We start from the raw sequence: 16,602 nt of genomic DNA, 5'->3' as shown, positions 1-16,602 counted from the left end.
TCCATACACACAAACACACACAGGTAAGACTATTGTCACTATACATTTGAACAGATTCTGCCAAATGCATGTTGTCGTCTGCGTCTCTTGATTTATTCAGTTGTAGTTCATTAATACACACCAAGTGCTCACCAGTAGTGTACACCAATCTGCTGTTTGCACAATTTATAGGAACAATCTTTAATGTTACTAATATTTAATTATTTGGGGTGATAATTAAATTGTCTGCTACACATTTGGTGTTCATTGGTGTGTATTTAAACAATACTATAGTAATGGAATGGAATTAATCTGCTGTGGTAATTCTACAAACAAAAATAAACACATTATCTATGTGCTACTGTAGTTTTCTACAACTACAGGGCTAATTATACTACAGTACACCACTGTTTACTGTAGTAAACAAGTATACTACAGTGTTTATCAGTTCACTACTTAATACTACAGTGTTGCTTTAGCATTAATTAGGCTAAAGTTGGTTTTATATTCGCACTTTCTCCTTAATAGTGGATTAATATATTAAATTCTTTGCAAATTTTAAACAATAAACTCATAATCAGCCAAAGACTATTAAAGTAAATCGTTCACAGTCAATTAAATAGTGCTAATGCTGTTTCTATAAGTAGTGAATTGTAAACAATATAGGCATTGTAAACAATATAGGCACCGTGTCACAAGATGTCAAAATAAAACCAGCTTTACCTCAGTTTAGCATTTAGTGTTGTGAATACTTATAAAACAATATAATATGGTTTAAAAACACTTTAGTAATTATTATAAATTTATATATCTGGGCTGACACGAACAACTTAATGATTGTCACCGTTTCATCAAGCGAACAACAACAGCATATCTGAAAGCTAAACCGAGATAACCTTTTGGAGCGTGGTGTTTATTGATAGTCTTACTCTGCAGAACAATTGCAAAGCTGTATTTACCGTGTAAACTCGTCAGTAAATGTCCTTCATGGGTCTGTTGTGTCACAAAAACCTGAAGATCTAGTTTTTTTTCCTAGAGTCGCCAGCATATGAGACATTAAACCCGACATTCAAGAGAAATTGCCGAGACTGTGAACGGCCGAGATGGCTTATTACGATCCAGTAAGAGCTTTTTATTTCTCTTTCTCTCTATTTTTACAACTTCAGCTTTTATGCTAGTGTTTTCACACCTTTAACCTATTTAAATGTCCCTTCAGACTCCATCGTCTCCATCAAATGAAGTCAATCTAGGCGCGTCCGTCAACCCTCAGTAAGATGTGTTTTGTTTTTATTAGCGTCCTGTAAAGCTTTCGTACACTGTATGCGAGTGATGGATTTATGTGCACGGATGGTCACAATATATTATCGTCATTTTTCACTTTTATTGTCTTGTGTGCTTCAGTGCCAAACCCACTGACTTTGACTTCCTGGCAGTGATTGGTAAAGGGACATTTGGGAAGGTGAGGCGCGTCTGATGCCCCTGTCTGATTAACTGCGTGCCTTATGACTTCACTAATCATTAACGCTGCAGAAGGAAGTCTGCTAAGGTTACCTTGATGAAAGATTGTTGTTTTTCTAGTGGGATTGTTTAGAGGAAAGTGTTGTTATCACTTTATTCATGAGTTTAATACATGTTGCATTGCTACCTCATGCCAACTAATTATCATAAGACTGTCTGCTTAAAGGGACAGTTCACCCTAAAATGAATGTTTACACACTATTTACTCACCCTCACTCCTTTATGAGTTTCTTTATTCTATTGAATACAAAATCACTTGTTTTGATGAACGCTGAAAACCTGTAACCACTGACTTCCATGGTAAAAACAAATATTGTATGCACGTCAATGATTACAGGTTTCCAGCATTCTCAAATATATCTCCTTCTGTGCTCAAGAGTTTTACTTCTATTATGTGAACTATAACGAAAATAATATGAAATATTAAGTGACGGTTAACTCAAAAATGAAAAATTCTATCATCATTTTCTCGTCCTCAACTTGTTCAAAACCACTTGTGTTTCTTTCACCTACGTGTTTTGATGAAAGCTGAAAACCTGTAACCATTGACTTTTTCCGTAGAAAGAAAAATACTGTATGGGACGGCAGAAAATGATTTAACTGAGGGATTGGTTCATGTCTCTGATTGGTTGTGTGACTCTTATCTTAATTTGAATATAAGTAAAACAGTTTGTAGGTTTTTCCACAATCATTGACAGTTATTCATGTGAAGTTTCATAAACTAATTTCGAGAGGAGCATGTGATATGATTGAGCACGTCTGGCCACTCATCTGTAATCAGTAATAATTCAATCAGAGTGATCCTAGTCTACTATAAATGGATCATTTTCTCCCTACTGTTTTATCTTCGTTTGGAAGAATCCCCCCTTCCACCCCTTCTCCTCCTTTTCCTCCCTTTTCTAAAGGGGGAGCTCTCGAGACCTACCTGATCTCGGATCCCCTGATATGCTTATCGACTGGGCGGGAGCCCCGGGCTCAAATATCTCCGAGCTCAGGGTTCTCTCCTGGGACAGCATGCCAAACCTGCTTTATACGCCAAGCATATCTAAGTGGGAACTCTTGAAGATGTATTTGTTAAAGGAGAAAGGCTCAGGGTTGTCTCTGATTTTAAATATTTAGGTCTCATTTTAGATTCAATTTGTCATTCCAAAAGCATGCCAAGAAGGTCACGAAAATTGTTAAATTTAATCTGGCCAACTTCAGGTATATACAACCCTACTTGACTGTCAATGAGCATTGTCCCTGTTAAATAAATACATTTACAATTTCACGTCAAGGGTTTCAGGTTTCCAGCTTTCTTCAAAATATCTTCTTCTGTATTCAACAAAGGAAAGAAACTGAATTTTCATTATTTATTTATTATTATTATTTTTTTGGGCGAACTGTTCCTTTAATTTTTGCAGATTCTAATGAAATCTCACATGTACAGTGTTCAGCATAAATACACCATTTTGAAAAGGATTGCTTTTATCACTATCTCAGTGAAAATGGCTCATAAATTGTTGGTGGATTGAAACAAAATAGAAACAAAAAACAAAAGTTTGGTTACCTAAAATCTTTAGGAATGGAAATATCATACATTTAAATTCAAGTTATTATTATTATTATTTTTTTAATTTATCTTGAATTTATATAAATATTTATTTATCTTAAATTCTATATTTATCTTGATTTTTTTGTGTGTTTTTGTTGTTTTTGAATTCCTAGACTAATTTAATGCACAGTTGAAGTCAGAATTATTAGTCCCCTCCTGAATTATTAGCCCCCCTGTTTATTTTTTCCCCAATTTCTGTTTAACGAAGAGCAGATTTTTTTTTAACACATTTCTCAACATAACAGTTTTAATAAGTCATTTCTAATAACTGATTTATTTTATCTTTGCCATGATGACAGTAAATAATATTTGACTAGATATTTTTCAAGACACTTCTATTCAGCTTAAAGTGACATTTAAATGCTGAACTAGGTTAATTAGGTTAACTAGGCAGGTTAGGGTAATTAGGCAAGGTATTGTATAACTATGGTTTGTTCTGTAGACTATCGAAAAAATATATAGCTTAAAGAGGCTAATAATTTTGTCCTTATAATGGTTTTTAAATAAATTTAAAACTTTTTATTCTAGCTGAAATAAAACAAATAAGACTTTCTCCAGAAGAAAAAATATTATCAGACATACTGTGAAAATTTCCTTGCTCTGTTAAACACCATTTCGGAAATATTTTAAAAAGACAAAAATTCTAAGTGGGGCTAATAATACTTCAACTGTAAATACACCATTTTGAAAATGATTGTTTTTATCAGTATCTCAGTGAAAATGGCTCATAAATTGTTGGTGCAGTGAAACAAAATAGAAACAAAAAACAAAAGTTTGTTTACCTAAAATCTTTAGGAATGGAATGATGACACATTTAAATTCACGTTATTAAAAAAACATTTTATAGCTATATTTTATATTTATCTTGATTTCTTCCTGTTTCCTAGAATTTGTTTCAATATTTTAATATTTTCCCACAATGTATTAAATTGGGTTTACTATTTTTTGTTAAGATGTTTTGTTAGATTAGCTTCAATTCCGACTTTAATACTGACTAATTGATTGTACAGGAGTCAGAATTATTAGCCCCCCTGAATTATTAGCCCCCCCTGTTAATTTTTTTCCCCAATTTAAGTTTAACGGAGAACAGATTTTTTCAACACATTTCTAAACATAATAGTTTTAATAACTCATCTCTAATTACTGATTTATTTTATCTTTGCCATGATGACAGTAAATAATATTTGACTAGATATTTTTCAAGATACTAATATTCAGCTTAAAGTGACATTTAAAGGCTTAACTAGGTTAATTAGGTTAACTAGGCAGGTTAGGGTAATTAGGCAAGTTATTGTATAACGATGGTTTGTTCTGTAGACTATCGAAAAAATATATAGCTTAAAGAGGCTAATAATTTTGTCCTTATAATGGTTTTTAAAAAAATTAAAACTGCTTTTATTCTAGCCAAAATAAAACAAATAAGACTTTCTCCAGAAGAAAAAATATTATCAGACATACTGTGAAAATTTCCTTGCTCTGTTAAACATAATTTGGGAAATATTCACAAAAGAAAAAAAATTCACAAGGGGGTTTAAGAATTCTGATTTCAACTTTATATGCTCAAATATATTATTGTAAAGCATCCTGTAGAAAATATTAATTAAAAAGAGAGATCTGTGAGGGGTGTACTCATTTATGCTGAGCAGCCAACTTACCCTAACCCTAATAGCCTACTGCTACTCTCTAATTAGAATTATGTGGCATGTAGTTTCAATGTATTTTTTTTATCAAGAAAAGAATATGTAAAGTGACACCCCAAAAATACACAAATGGCGTTAAATTCAACACAATATCTGAAATATCACATTGGTTTGCAGGTGCTCCTAGCAAAACTGAAAGCGGATGGAAAATTCTACGCAGTCAAAGTTTTGCAGAAGAAGGTTATATTGAAGAAAAAAGAGGTTGGTGTTTATTTGTTTCATCTGGCTTGTTTTTCTCATATAAATAAACCTTGAGGGAGTTTAGTTTGAGTTATGAAAGCATTCAATCTGAAAAGTTCTCAAAAATATAATGAAAATAATATGAAATAATAAGGGAATTTTCACTCGAAAATTAAAATTACTATCATCATTTTCTCATCCTCCAACCTATTTGTGTTTCTTTCTTCTGTTAAACACAAAAGGAAGATATTTGGAAATATGCTGGAAACCTGTAACCATCGACTTCCATGGTAATTATTTTCCTACTATGGAAGTGGTTACAGGTTTTCTAGCTTCCTCCAAAATATCTTCATTTGCGTTCAACAGAAAAGAGAAACTCCTAAAGGTTTACAAACCACATGAAGGAGAATAAGTTATTCATTCATTAGTTAATTAATTACTGGTATACTTCATATTAAAAGCAGATATAGTAAAAGCTCTCATTAGTGATTATGAAAGACATCGATACATTTATTTGTCATTAAACTACTTCAGAATATTGCATCTGTACAGTTTAGCCTGCGTTCAAAACAAATGACTGGGTTAATTTAATCCAGTGTTTGGTCAAATCTGGACAAACCCAACCATTGGGTACTGTTCTTTTGGGAACATTATGGGAACTTTACTTATGAATGAAACAAGTAATAAAAGCATTATGAAAAAAATCATTGAATTATTATAAGTTTCTGATGCTAAAGTTTTGAGCATGTTATTAAAAGGTTGTTTGAGCAAAGGTGTTGTGATAGTGTTAGATTTAAAAGATCAAAATGATGATGACAATGACTGAATCTAATCTAATCAAACTTTCACCCTGTCCTTTGCACCCTGGCATTTTGTGACATGATTTGCTGGCTTTTAATTTATTACAGTCGTTGTTGCTGCAAGCAATATTTACACTGCAAAAAGCGATTAGTTCTCTTTATTTAAATATGCTACGAGTAAATATGTTGGCTTAAAATGATCAAGCAAATGAACTATGTGCATAAGTATAAAAATTAAGTTTACTTACAATGGGTTTACTCACTTTTTTAAAGAGACAGTTCACCTGAGAGGAAAATTGTCTTCGGCTCAACCAGCACTCATAAATAAAGACATATAATTAAAATAAAATCACAGTTACATAAGAAATACAGTTATTCCTACCTCAAAATAGGTTAAACACTTGCTGAATTAATCATTTTGATTGCTTTTGAATGTTTCCAACAGTCTTAAACATGGGGCTGCATGATATTTAGAGAAATCTAGCACTGTGATATATTTTTATCGTGATATGAATATAATTCTCTATTGATCTCTATTTGGAAAGAATTGATCATGTTAGATGGATTGGGATGTTTCTGCAGTGGGAGTGAATCTTCATAAAATCTAATAAACAATCTATGAAAGGCCAGAATCACGGTGGCAGGCCAGATAGACCGCCAGGCCACTGGGTGCTCCCAATGGCCAGTCCGCCCTGGACCAAACGGGTTGTATTTCCCGAGTGGACATCGACAATGCCCGTTGCAACCATCTTTTACACTCTATGGTTGCAACGAACGCAACAAGTTGTTTTCTTATATAAGCAGAAATGCAAGCAATCTGGCTAAGCATCTTTTAAAGTGCATTAACTGCAGAAAGACAAATAAAAGTTTTCGACCGACTACCTAAAGGTACATCATCCACATCGTTATGCTAGCAGTCAATCATAAGGTCTCTCTAAATTAGTATAATATTAATAGTTTAATAAACACACTCATTCAGTTACAATGAAAACTGTATTTTTTTCTGCAGTAGCCTAAATAAATCTTAAACATTAAAAATGCTTTTACATTACTGTATTTACAAATATAGCCTATGAATAGCCTTATAATAAACTATTCATATAAAGAATTTCTAAAAAAAACCTGCTAATTTTATATTGTTAACTTCTAAAACCCCGGTAACTCATTTATGCGGATGTGTTAAAGATTAATAATAAATATTATCTGATTATTTAACTGCATTTTGAAACAAAAAAGAGGGTATTTTTCAACTGCAGGGAGCACAAGAAACCAAGAAAGATCACAACTTCTGCCAGAAAAGGCAAAGATTTAAGGGCTGCATGATATTTAGAAAAATCTAGCACTGTGATATATTTTTATCGTGAAACATATATTACGATATGAATACAATTTCACCAGATGACTTGAATATCTCTATTTGGAAAGAATTGATCATGTTAGATGGATTGGGATGTGTCTGCAGTGGGAGTGAATCTTCATAAAATCTAATAAACAATCTATGAAAGGCCAGAATCACGGTGGCAGGCCAGATAGATATTTTTATAATTAAGAAATTATAAAAAAACTGCTTATTTTTTCATTGTTAACTCCCAAAACCCCGGTAACTCATTTATGTGAATGTGTTAAAGAAAAATCTTAAATATTATCTGATTTTTCAGGGTATTTTTCAACTGCAGGGAGCACAAGAAACCAAGAAAGATCCCAAATCCTGCCAGAAAAGGCAAACATGTTGATTTTTCTCCAGAAAAAAAAAAGGTTAAAACTGAGAGTCCTTTTCCTTCAAACCATTGTACATTCTTTTACAGGAATTTTTTTATTTATTTGTTTTACAATTATTGGTTTTGTTTTATTTTACATTAAAAACCTAATAATAACATAAAGTGTTGTTAATTCTGTTCAATTAGTTTTTTGTTTTTATTAATAAAAAAAAAACACTACAAAAGTACCGATAAGAGAACTGTTTAAGTACCGAACCGATAAGTGGTGCCGATAAAGGAAGTAATAATGTTAAAACCTTAACGATACCCTTCAATAGACTGTAAAATATATGGACGTAGTATCCGTGACATCACCCATAGGTTTCTGAACACTGCAAAAGATGCTACAAGTAGGCGCGGCCAACTGTCGCCATTTTGTTCGCGCGTCATCGCACCCACGGCGGGATACCAAACAAGGGCAAAGAGGCGGAGAGTGAGCGGAGCTACAGACACCTGCTGGCATTTTGTTTAGACCTGGCAGACAGACTTTACTTTGGGAGAAACGCTTGATACTTTATTACCTGCGACTCATTTGTGTTCTGACCACATGTGCTTGGTTGTACACTATATCAATAAAGTGTTTAGACTTTATGACTTTTTTTAGAATTTCTTATGATGTTTTTCTACAGGAGGAAAACGTGAATGACTTCCAAACACTTCAGATATAGTCTGTGTTAGTAAATGCAAGACTATTGATGAACTCCAGCATAACACTGTATGATAACGCTTCAGATGACTGTTCTAGAGCCTACAGCTAATCAATCTGGCACATTCTGGAGTGCTTTACGGGTCTAAAGAAAAATATTAATGATAAATGATCTTAAATAAAACAAATACATTTATAGAGATGGTATACAAGCATATAACTTTACTCACATGGGAAACGGAGGCCACGTGAATGGTTTGTGAGCACAATTAAGTGCACACAGCATCCCATATCATCTGATAATTGTAAGAAATAAGTCCAAAAGGCAGCTGACTGTGTAAAGCCACATAAAACAGAACAAAAATACGATGAATATGCAGAGATCAGTGGCTAATCTGCCGGATTCAGCTGAGGTAAAGTGACGGCGACCAGCGAGACCTAGCTGTCACTCAAGTGGCCACGCTCTTAATTATGCAAACTTATAACCTAATATAAAGGAAATGGATGAGTTATAAAAAAATTCACCCCCCTCACAGTTGTCATGGAGGGTAATAATAGCTATATGAACCAAAATCGTTCTTGGTACCAGGCTGTAAACACCTTTTTTTCTGCTGTAAAGTCAGCTATTCTAACAGTGGGCTCAATTGCAATTTGCTCTATTATGGAGCCAGGACTAGCGGAATTTTGATGAATTGCAGTTTCAGTTACTTCCGTATTGGCTTCCCAAGGGAGAGCGTGAGGTTGCCGCTTGTACCCTTCCCAAGGCGTGACGCTTTACTGGTGACGTGAAGCCGATTATGTTAGCTGACCAATCAGAGTCTCTTGAGGGCGGGCCTTTTACGGGAACTAGGAAATGTTTTCATGTTAGCACAGTAGCTGTATATAATCAAAGTAAGATATATGAAAAAATAATATGATTTTCTACAAGCGAAACATGAGCACGCATTGCTTTGCGTCTTATAAACACAACCAAGCCTTAAAATTACACTCTGGACCAGCCCTTTAAAACCAGCAAAATAATATGCCAATGGGGTAAGTTAAAAATATTGTTTTCAGTTTGAAATTTAGACTAGATTTAGGACAAAAAATTGTAAGCAGGAAAAGCATTTATTGCAGTGCAAATGTAAAATAACATGGTATAGTCTTCATCGGAAAGAATTAAATACAAATAATCTTTTCACACCTCCAAACTTCACATTTTTTTTGTGTGCAAATGTTTTAAACTCAAAAAATGCTCACACAGGCCTGAAAAACGCGAGATTCTCACTCTATTATGGTTAAACTTGCAGTGACTACAAATCACATGTGTTCTGTGGCTTCCTGTTCAACTATTATTTATACTCGTCTATTGCAATAGGCACATTTCAATGCCAAACGATATATTGTGCAGCCGTACCCCACAAATGCATCATATTTGAGTGCTGTACAAGATGCTGGCAGGATTCATTGTTTCCTCACTGAAAGCTCCTCCTGAATCTGCTGTAAAGTGTCAGTGTCGCCCTGTTCTGTCCTGATGGTGTCAGCTCATATCTGTCTTTTGTTTGTCTGTCAATGCTACGTTGTGTCCCACAGCAAAAGAATATAATGGCCGAGAGGAACGTGCTGCTCAAGAGTCTCAAACACCCTTTTCTGGTCGGGCTGCACTACTCCTTCCAGACCTCTGAGAAGCTTTATTTTGTCCTGGATTACGTCAATGGTGGAGAGGTATGAGGAAAAAACATGCCTTGTGCACACAACATTCACTAATAAGCAGTAGTTTAAACAAACAACTGAAAATTAGCTGGTTTACAACACATTTCGTCATGAAGCACCAATATTTTGTCCATTTATGGATTATATGTCCTTTAAACGTACACCCTGTCACCAATAGGCTGCTAGCTGTTGATTGGATGTTTTAAATTTTCATCAAATGGAATAGATTCCGGTTTTTGATTCTGATTGGTCGAGCCTTGTTCAAAGCTGTTGTAAAAACTCTGTAAAAAAACTTGTAAGTTGGCGGTTCATTCTGCTGTGGCGACCCCAGATTAACAAAAGGGACCAAGCCGAAAACAAAATGAATGAATAAATGAATGTTTAACTTGTTTAACTTATTGTTTAACTGTTGTTAAACTTTTAAGCCACCAACAATTCAATTCAAGACTCCTACTACACCTATTTTTTACCCAGATTTAACAGATTTAACAATAACAAAGTGGACATTTTCCATCATTTTGTGCTTTAGCTCAAGATGCTAACCTCAACCCAGACATCTCACCGCATGTCGAAAACACAATTTTATGCATTTTCATCATATTATAGTAAAAAAAATCAACGATATTCAGTGAAATAGCACAGTAACAGAGTTGACATTATTAATCCACTATTGGTGTCTCCTGTTCAAATTAGTAAGAATAAAGACACGATAGGCTATATTTTAAAAATCTAGGCGCAAAGTCTAATGCGCATGGCGCAAAAGCATTAAGGGCATGTCCGAATCCACTTTTGCTGTTAAGGACAGATAAATACGCTCTGCGCCACGGCGCATGGTCTAACGGGGTTGAGCTTATTCTCTTAATGAGTTAATGGTGTGTTTTGAGATTAAACCAATCAGTCTCATCTCCCATTCCCTTTAAGGGTCAGTTGAGTTGCACCATGGTGCATTTGCTATTTACATGGCAGACTTTTTAAGAGGAAAAACTGAACTCTTAATTAGCGAGAAAACAGTTAAACAGAGCATCTGCAGCGTGAAAATAAAGAACGAGCTTCCTCCAATCTGCCTTTACTTTCATTTTCTCTTTCTCTCTTTCGTGTATAAGGAAACAGTGTTGGACGCACTCTGCTGAAGACATCCATTAGCCTACATAATTAATTTAGTTTGTTAAGTGCAAAGATTTGTTTCAAAACTATTTCTAAATTCAGTTCTAATTTCCAGCAAACGAATTAATGAACAATAATAACGGAGTGCGCTCAGAGTTATATCCAAACACACATGCTATGCCCCATATGGTCTAAAACCTGACATGTGGATAAATCTAAGTTTGTTTTTAATTAAACAAATATAAATATGCATATAATAAATAATACTACTAATAATAACATTATACAAAAGCAGGTTGTCATGAATAATCTGAAAAAAGCCCCCTGAGGTGAAGAAGGGTTGGAGGCAGTGGTTTTTATTTATTATTTATTATATTTATTATATTATTTATATATGATTTTTTATATCTATGTAGAAAATAATCATTTTTGTAACATTTTAATCCTTTAATTCTTTTTCATTTGTAAAGATATTTGTGTATTACTCTACATCCTGCATGTTTTGAGCAATGTGTAAGCGAGGCGCATAACTAGCGCTCTCTGTGCTGGACTTTAGACCTGCTCTCAGCTGGTCTATTGCACAGTCTATTTTACTTCTTTAAAATAGCAACGCATCAACAATGCACCTTAACACACCTCCTTTCTAGACCGGAACACCCATGAGTCCACAAAGTGGTGCAAATGGATTTGCTATTTAAACAGGAAACAGGAAAATTAAGGTTGCGTTGGTCTGAAAATAGCAACACGTCGGCGCAAACACGTCTTGCGCCTTATTGCGCCGGGTGTATGATAGGGCCTGATGCCTCAGTGCCTTCCAGAGTTTCCCGCCCGAGGAAGTGACATCACTTGGAGTCACAATGTTCTGCCGTTTTATAACCGATGTAACAGTGTTAACCAAAATATAAAGACAGATGCAAAATAATACTGAAAAAACAGATATACAGAAAACAGATGTTTTATGCAAATGTTTATATAAATTGTAAAATAAACACATTTAGATTTAACTATTATCTTATAATTGAAAATGAATGTGTGATTCACGAGGAAGAGACGGTCAAAAATAGGTATAGTGGGAGTTTTTAAGTTAATATCTACAAAATAAAATGTCCCTTAATACACATACAAACATAACTTTTAGAGCCACTTGATCTAATTTGTGTTACTATTCCAAATGTTTCATTAAAGATTTTTCTAAACATTGTAGGTTTATCTAAATACATATAAAGACATTTATATAAAGACATGAAATGTATACAGAACATTTTAAAATCACCCTTATATTTGGAATAATTCATACAGTTGAATGATTAGCCCTCCTGAATCATTAGCCTCCCTGTATATATTTCCCCCAATCTCTGTTTAACGGAAAAAAATTCTACACATTTCTAAACATAATAGTTTCAATAACAAATTTTTAATAACTGATTTCATTGATCTTTGCTAGATATTTATATTTATATTCGACTAGATTTTTTTTTTCAAGATACTATTGACCGTAAAGTGCAATTTAAAGACTTAACTAGGTTAATTAGGCAAGTTAGAGTAATTAGGCAAGTCATTATATGTCAATGTTTTTTTTTTGTAGACAATCAAAAAATATTTCTTAAGGGGGCTAATAATAATGACCTTAAAGTGTTTTTTTATTAAAAACTTCTTTTCTCCAGAAGAAATCTTTTTTTATAGGAAATACTGTGAAAATTTCCTTTCTCTGTCAAACATCGTTTGGGAAATATTTGAAAAAGAAATAAAAATAACAGAAGGACTAATAATTTTAACTTCAACTGTATGTAAATAAACATTTAATAAAAGCCATTGAATGAAGCCATTGTTTACAGTCAATTTTTAACAGATGAGATTGTTTAAGGGACTCTTCTCCTTGTGCACTTTAGCTGTTCTAAATTCACTGTAAAACACGGCATCTTAATGTTAGGGTTGCCGGCAGCTAGCTCTCTGCAACTCTCACATGGTCGCCCACTGAAGTTAAGTCAGTACCTGGATGGGAGACCACATGGGAAAGCTAGGTTGCTTCCAGAAGTGGTGTTAGTAATGCCAACAAGGGGCGCCCAACCTGTTGTTTGTGTGGGTCCTAACGCCCCAGTATAGTGAAGTGGACTCTATACTGCTCAGTGAGCGCCGTCTTGCGGATGAGACGTTAAACTGAGGTCCTGACTCTCTGTGGTCGTTAAAAATCCCAGGATGTCCTTCAAAAAAAGGAGTAGGGGTTTAACCCCGGCATCTTGGCCAAATTTGCCCATTGGCCTCTGTCCATCATGGCCTCCTAACCATCCCCATATTATAATTGGCTTCATCACTCTGTCTCCTCTCCACCAATCAGCTGGTGTGTGGTGTGCGGTCTATTGCAATATGGCTGCCGTCACGTCATCCAGGTGGATACTACACAGTGGTGGTGGATGAGGAGATGCCCCCAATGTGTAAAAGTGCTATATAAATGTAACGCATTATTATTATTATTATTATTATTATTATTATTATTATTATTATTATTATTATTATTATTATTAGGGTTAGGGCTTACCCCTAACCCTAACCTAAACCTTATTGATTCTAACTCTACCCAATAGGTTTCTATTAGTGTTTTTATATTATTTTTAAACAAATAAAGGGTTAATGGTTGTAACTTTAGACTCTTGTAACTCAAATAAATAAATGAATAAAATTTTTGATCAGAAATCAGAAACAGCTACCTTTCAATAGCCACGGTTCCATCTACTATTTTTTACATTTTGCATATGCGCATAACAAATTGGTAGATGGAAGTGCCAAGATGCGCATAAATTTTGAAAATGTGCATAAAAAACGTATGCGCATAGCTGAGTAGTATAAACTTTTTATTGGATAAGAAAAGATGCGCACAAACTACGGTGGAAACACAAACAAATTCCAGTATGCGCATTAAAAAGGTCATGTTGGTTTGTTATAAGAGATCATGTGATATAAACATGTGTGTGAATGGACAAACCAGCAGGCTGAGCACACTGTGAACCATCTGAACTGTTGTTTTAACCATTTAAGTATTAGTGTTATTATATTAATGACCTCCAGAATCAAGAGCGTCTGTGCTCCGTGTCTCACGCCTTCAAACGCTACCGCACGTTCACTGCGTGTGAGGATTGCCTTCTGAGGCGCAAGTCATTTATTAAATGAAGAAAAGATTGACGCAGCTTCTCCTACCACAGTAAATTCAGTTTTTACTGTTGATATTTGGCACCAGTTAATCAGGAAGTGACGATTTTGTTTGCTTTGACTCGTTGGATGGTAACGCTGCTTTATTCCCATGTCTTTTATGTGATAATCCAGTTTTGGCATATATTTAATTTGCATTTTGGATGGAAACAGCTACTGTCTATGGAAAGCAGAATTTATTTAGCAGAATGCTATTAGTAAGCACATTTGTCCACTCAGCACAAGATCAGCTCCCACAATTTGGAAATGTACATTTTTCACATTTGACAGGCTGTAACTCTAAGTCTAAATGTTTCTCTCCTGCCGTCCTCTAGCTGTTTTATCATCTGCAAAGAGAGCGATGTTTCTCTGAGCCGAGAGCTCGTTTCTACACGGCTGAAGTGGCCAGTGCCATTGGATACCTTCACTCTCTCAATATAGTTTACAGGTCAGTACCTGCAGACATTTTCTTTCATATGACATTATTGACCTTATTCTTCAATGCGGAAGTGCGCTCGTTTTAGCGAATGTTTTAGAACTTCCGATTCAGTTTCCTATGGGAGAAATGATTAGGAATAATAAACAGCATAACACGGTCAAACTACTCGCTCAACAAACAAGACTATACAGACAAAATAGAATAATATAATAAGAAAATATCAGTTTGCATCATCAAGCAGCGTAACGAGCTGTTTTTAACGTCTAAAAACGAATGGAAGTGAAAGAGAACGAGCCAAAAAGATTCGAATGGCTGCGCCCTCTCGTACACGGAGAATAAGGTGAATAATCTACAATAGTCTTACTCAAAAATCTTCATGTTCCCATCTAGAGATCTCAAGCCAGAAAACATTCTGTTAGACTACCAGGTAAGAACATTATTGAGTACGCGCATAAGGTCTAGTAAACAGAGTTTGATGGTGTGTTTCTCTTCTCTTTCAGGGCCATGTGGTCTTGACAGATTTCGGCTTGTGTAAAGAAGGTATAGAGCCGGAAGGAACCACAACCACCTTCTGCGGCACTCCAGAGGTGGGAAAGACACAGATATATTTGTTTATCTCAAGTCAAGACAAGTGAACTCAGGTTTAAACAGAGCTATTGACAATACACACTGGGAAATGCGTGATGGGGTGGCATGGTGGCTCAGTGGTTACCACTGTCATCTCACAACAAGAAGGTTGCTGGTTCAAGTCCCGGCTGAACCAGTTGGCATTTCTGTGTTGAGTTTGCATGTTCTTTCCGTGATTGTGTGGGTTTTCTTCGGGTGCTCCGGTTTCCCCCACAGTCCAAAGACATGCGCTCGCTATTGGGGAATTGGATGAACTAAATTGCCTGTAGTGTATGAGTGTGTGTGTGTGTGCGAGTGTATGGGTGTTTCCCAGTACTAAGTTGCGGCTTGAAGGGCATCCGCTGCGTAAAACAAATGCTGGAATAATTGGCGGTTCATTCTGCTGTGGCAACCTCTTGACAAATGAGAGACTAAGCCAAAGGAAAATGAATGAATGAATATGATGCATGAAATTAATGTATGTATCTTGATCACGTTTGCCTTGTAATTGCATTTAGCAGATATTTTAGAGCTGGGTGATGATTAAATTAATTGATGATTGATTACTATATAGAAAGAATGAAGTAGTTTTGCAAATTTTACTTTATGTGTTCTGCACTAGGTTGTTTTTTATATATTTATTTTAGATTTCTTTTGTTGTAAGCTTTCATATTTGATTTTTTTATGGCTGGATTATATTTATATTATATTTGTTACTCAAATTTGAGCGTAAACAAACTAGCATTTTCTAGAGTGTATGTGGACGAAGGTGGACATCCAACTTGATGCAAAGAGCCGAACAAAAGACTTACATTTTGTGACAGAAGTCAAAAACAGTAGGCACTGTAGATTTTTTAATATAGTATCATAGAGTATTCATTCATTCATTAATTTTCTTTTTAGCTTAGTACTTTTATTAATCAGGGGTCACCACAGCGGAATGAACCACCATTTTATCCAGTATATGATCAATGCAGCGGATGCCCTTCCAGCTGCAATCCATCACTGGGAAACATCCATACACACTCATTCACACTCATACACTATGGACAATTTTAGCTCCAATTCACCTGTACCAAATGTTTTTGAACTCGTGGGGGAAAGCGGCGCACGTGGAGGAAACCCACGCCAACACGGGGAGAACATGCAAACTCCACACAGAAATGCCAACTGAGGCAGCCAGGGCTCGAACCAGCAACCTTCTTGCTGTGAGGTGATTGTGCTCCCCACTGCGCCACCGTGCTGCCAATCATAGAGCATAGTACAGCATATTATAGTCAAGTACAGCACTGGATAGTACAGAAAAGAACATTATAGTTGGGTACAGTATAGTACAGTACTGACGATATTTTATAGTAGAGTACAGTACAGTATATCATAGTACAATTCAGAACAATGTATTAT

General features: G+C 35.1%; 1 protein-coding gene across 1 annotated transcript in view; it reads left to right on the top strand.

Annotated features, from left to right (window-relative positions):
• Positions 1-1,013: 1,013 nt before the first annotated feature.
• The window catches only part of sgk2a (serum/glucocorticoid regulated kinase 2a), a 29,778-nt gene continuing 14,189 nt past the window's right edge, over positions 1,014-16,602 (top strand). The window contains exons 1-8 of the mRNA XM_056449712.1: positions 1,014-1,100; positions 1,196-1,248; positions 1,381-1,438; positions 4,909-4,992; positions 9,747-9,878; positions 14,489-14,601; positions 14,983-15,019; positions 15,093-15,179. Coding sequence (XP_056305687.1) covers positions 1,083-1,100; positions 1,196-1,248; positions 1,381-1,438; positions 4,909-4,992; positions 9,747-9,878; positions 14,489-14,601; positions 14,983-15,019; positions 15,093-15,179 — 582 coding nt within the window. The 5' untranslated portion in view covers positions 1,014-1,082. The remainder of the gene's footprint in view (positions 1,101-1,195; positions 1,249-1,380; positions 1,439-4,908; positions 4,993-9,746; positions 9,879-14,488; positions 14,602-14,982; positions 15,020-15,092; positions 15,180-16,602) is intronic.

This window comes from Danio aesculapii, chromosome 23, assembly GCF_903798145.1.
Source record: "Danio aesculapii chromosome 23, fDanAes4.1, whole genome shotgun sequence".
NCBI classification, from domain to species: Eukaryota; Metazoa; Chordata; class Actinopteri; order Cypriniformes; family Danionidae; genus Danio; species Danio aesculapii.
Note: the sequence above shows the minus strand (reverse complement) of the source record. Positions and strands in the feature narration are given on the sequence as shown.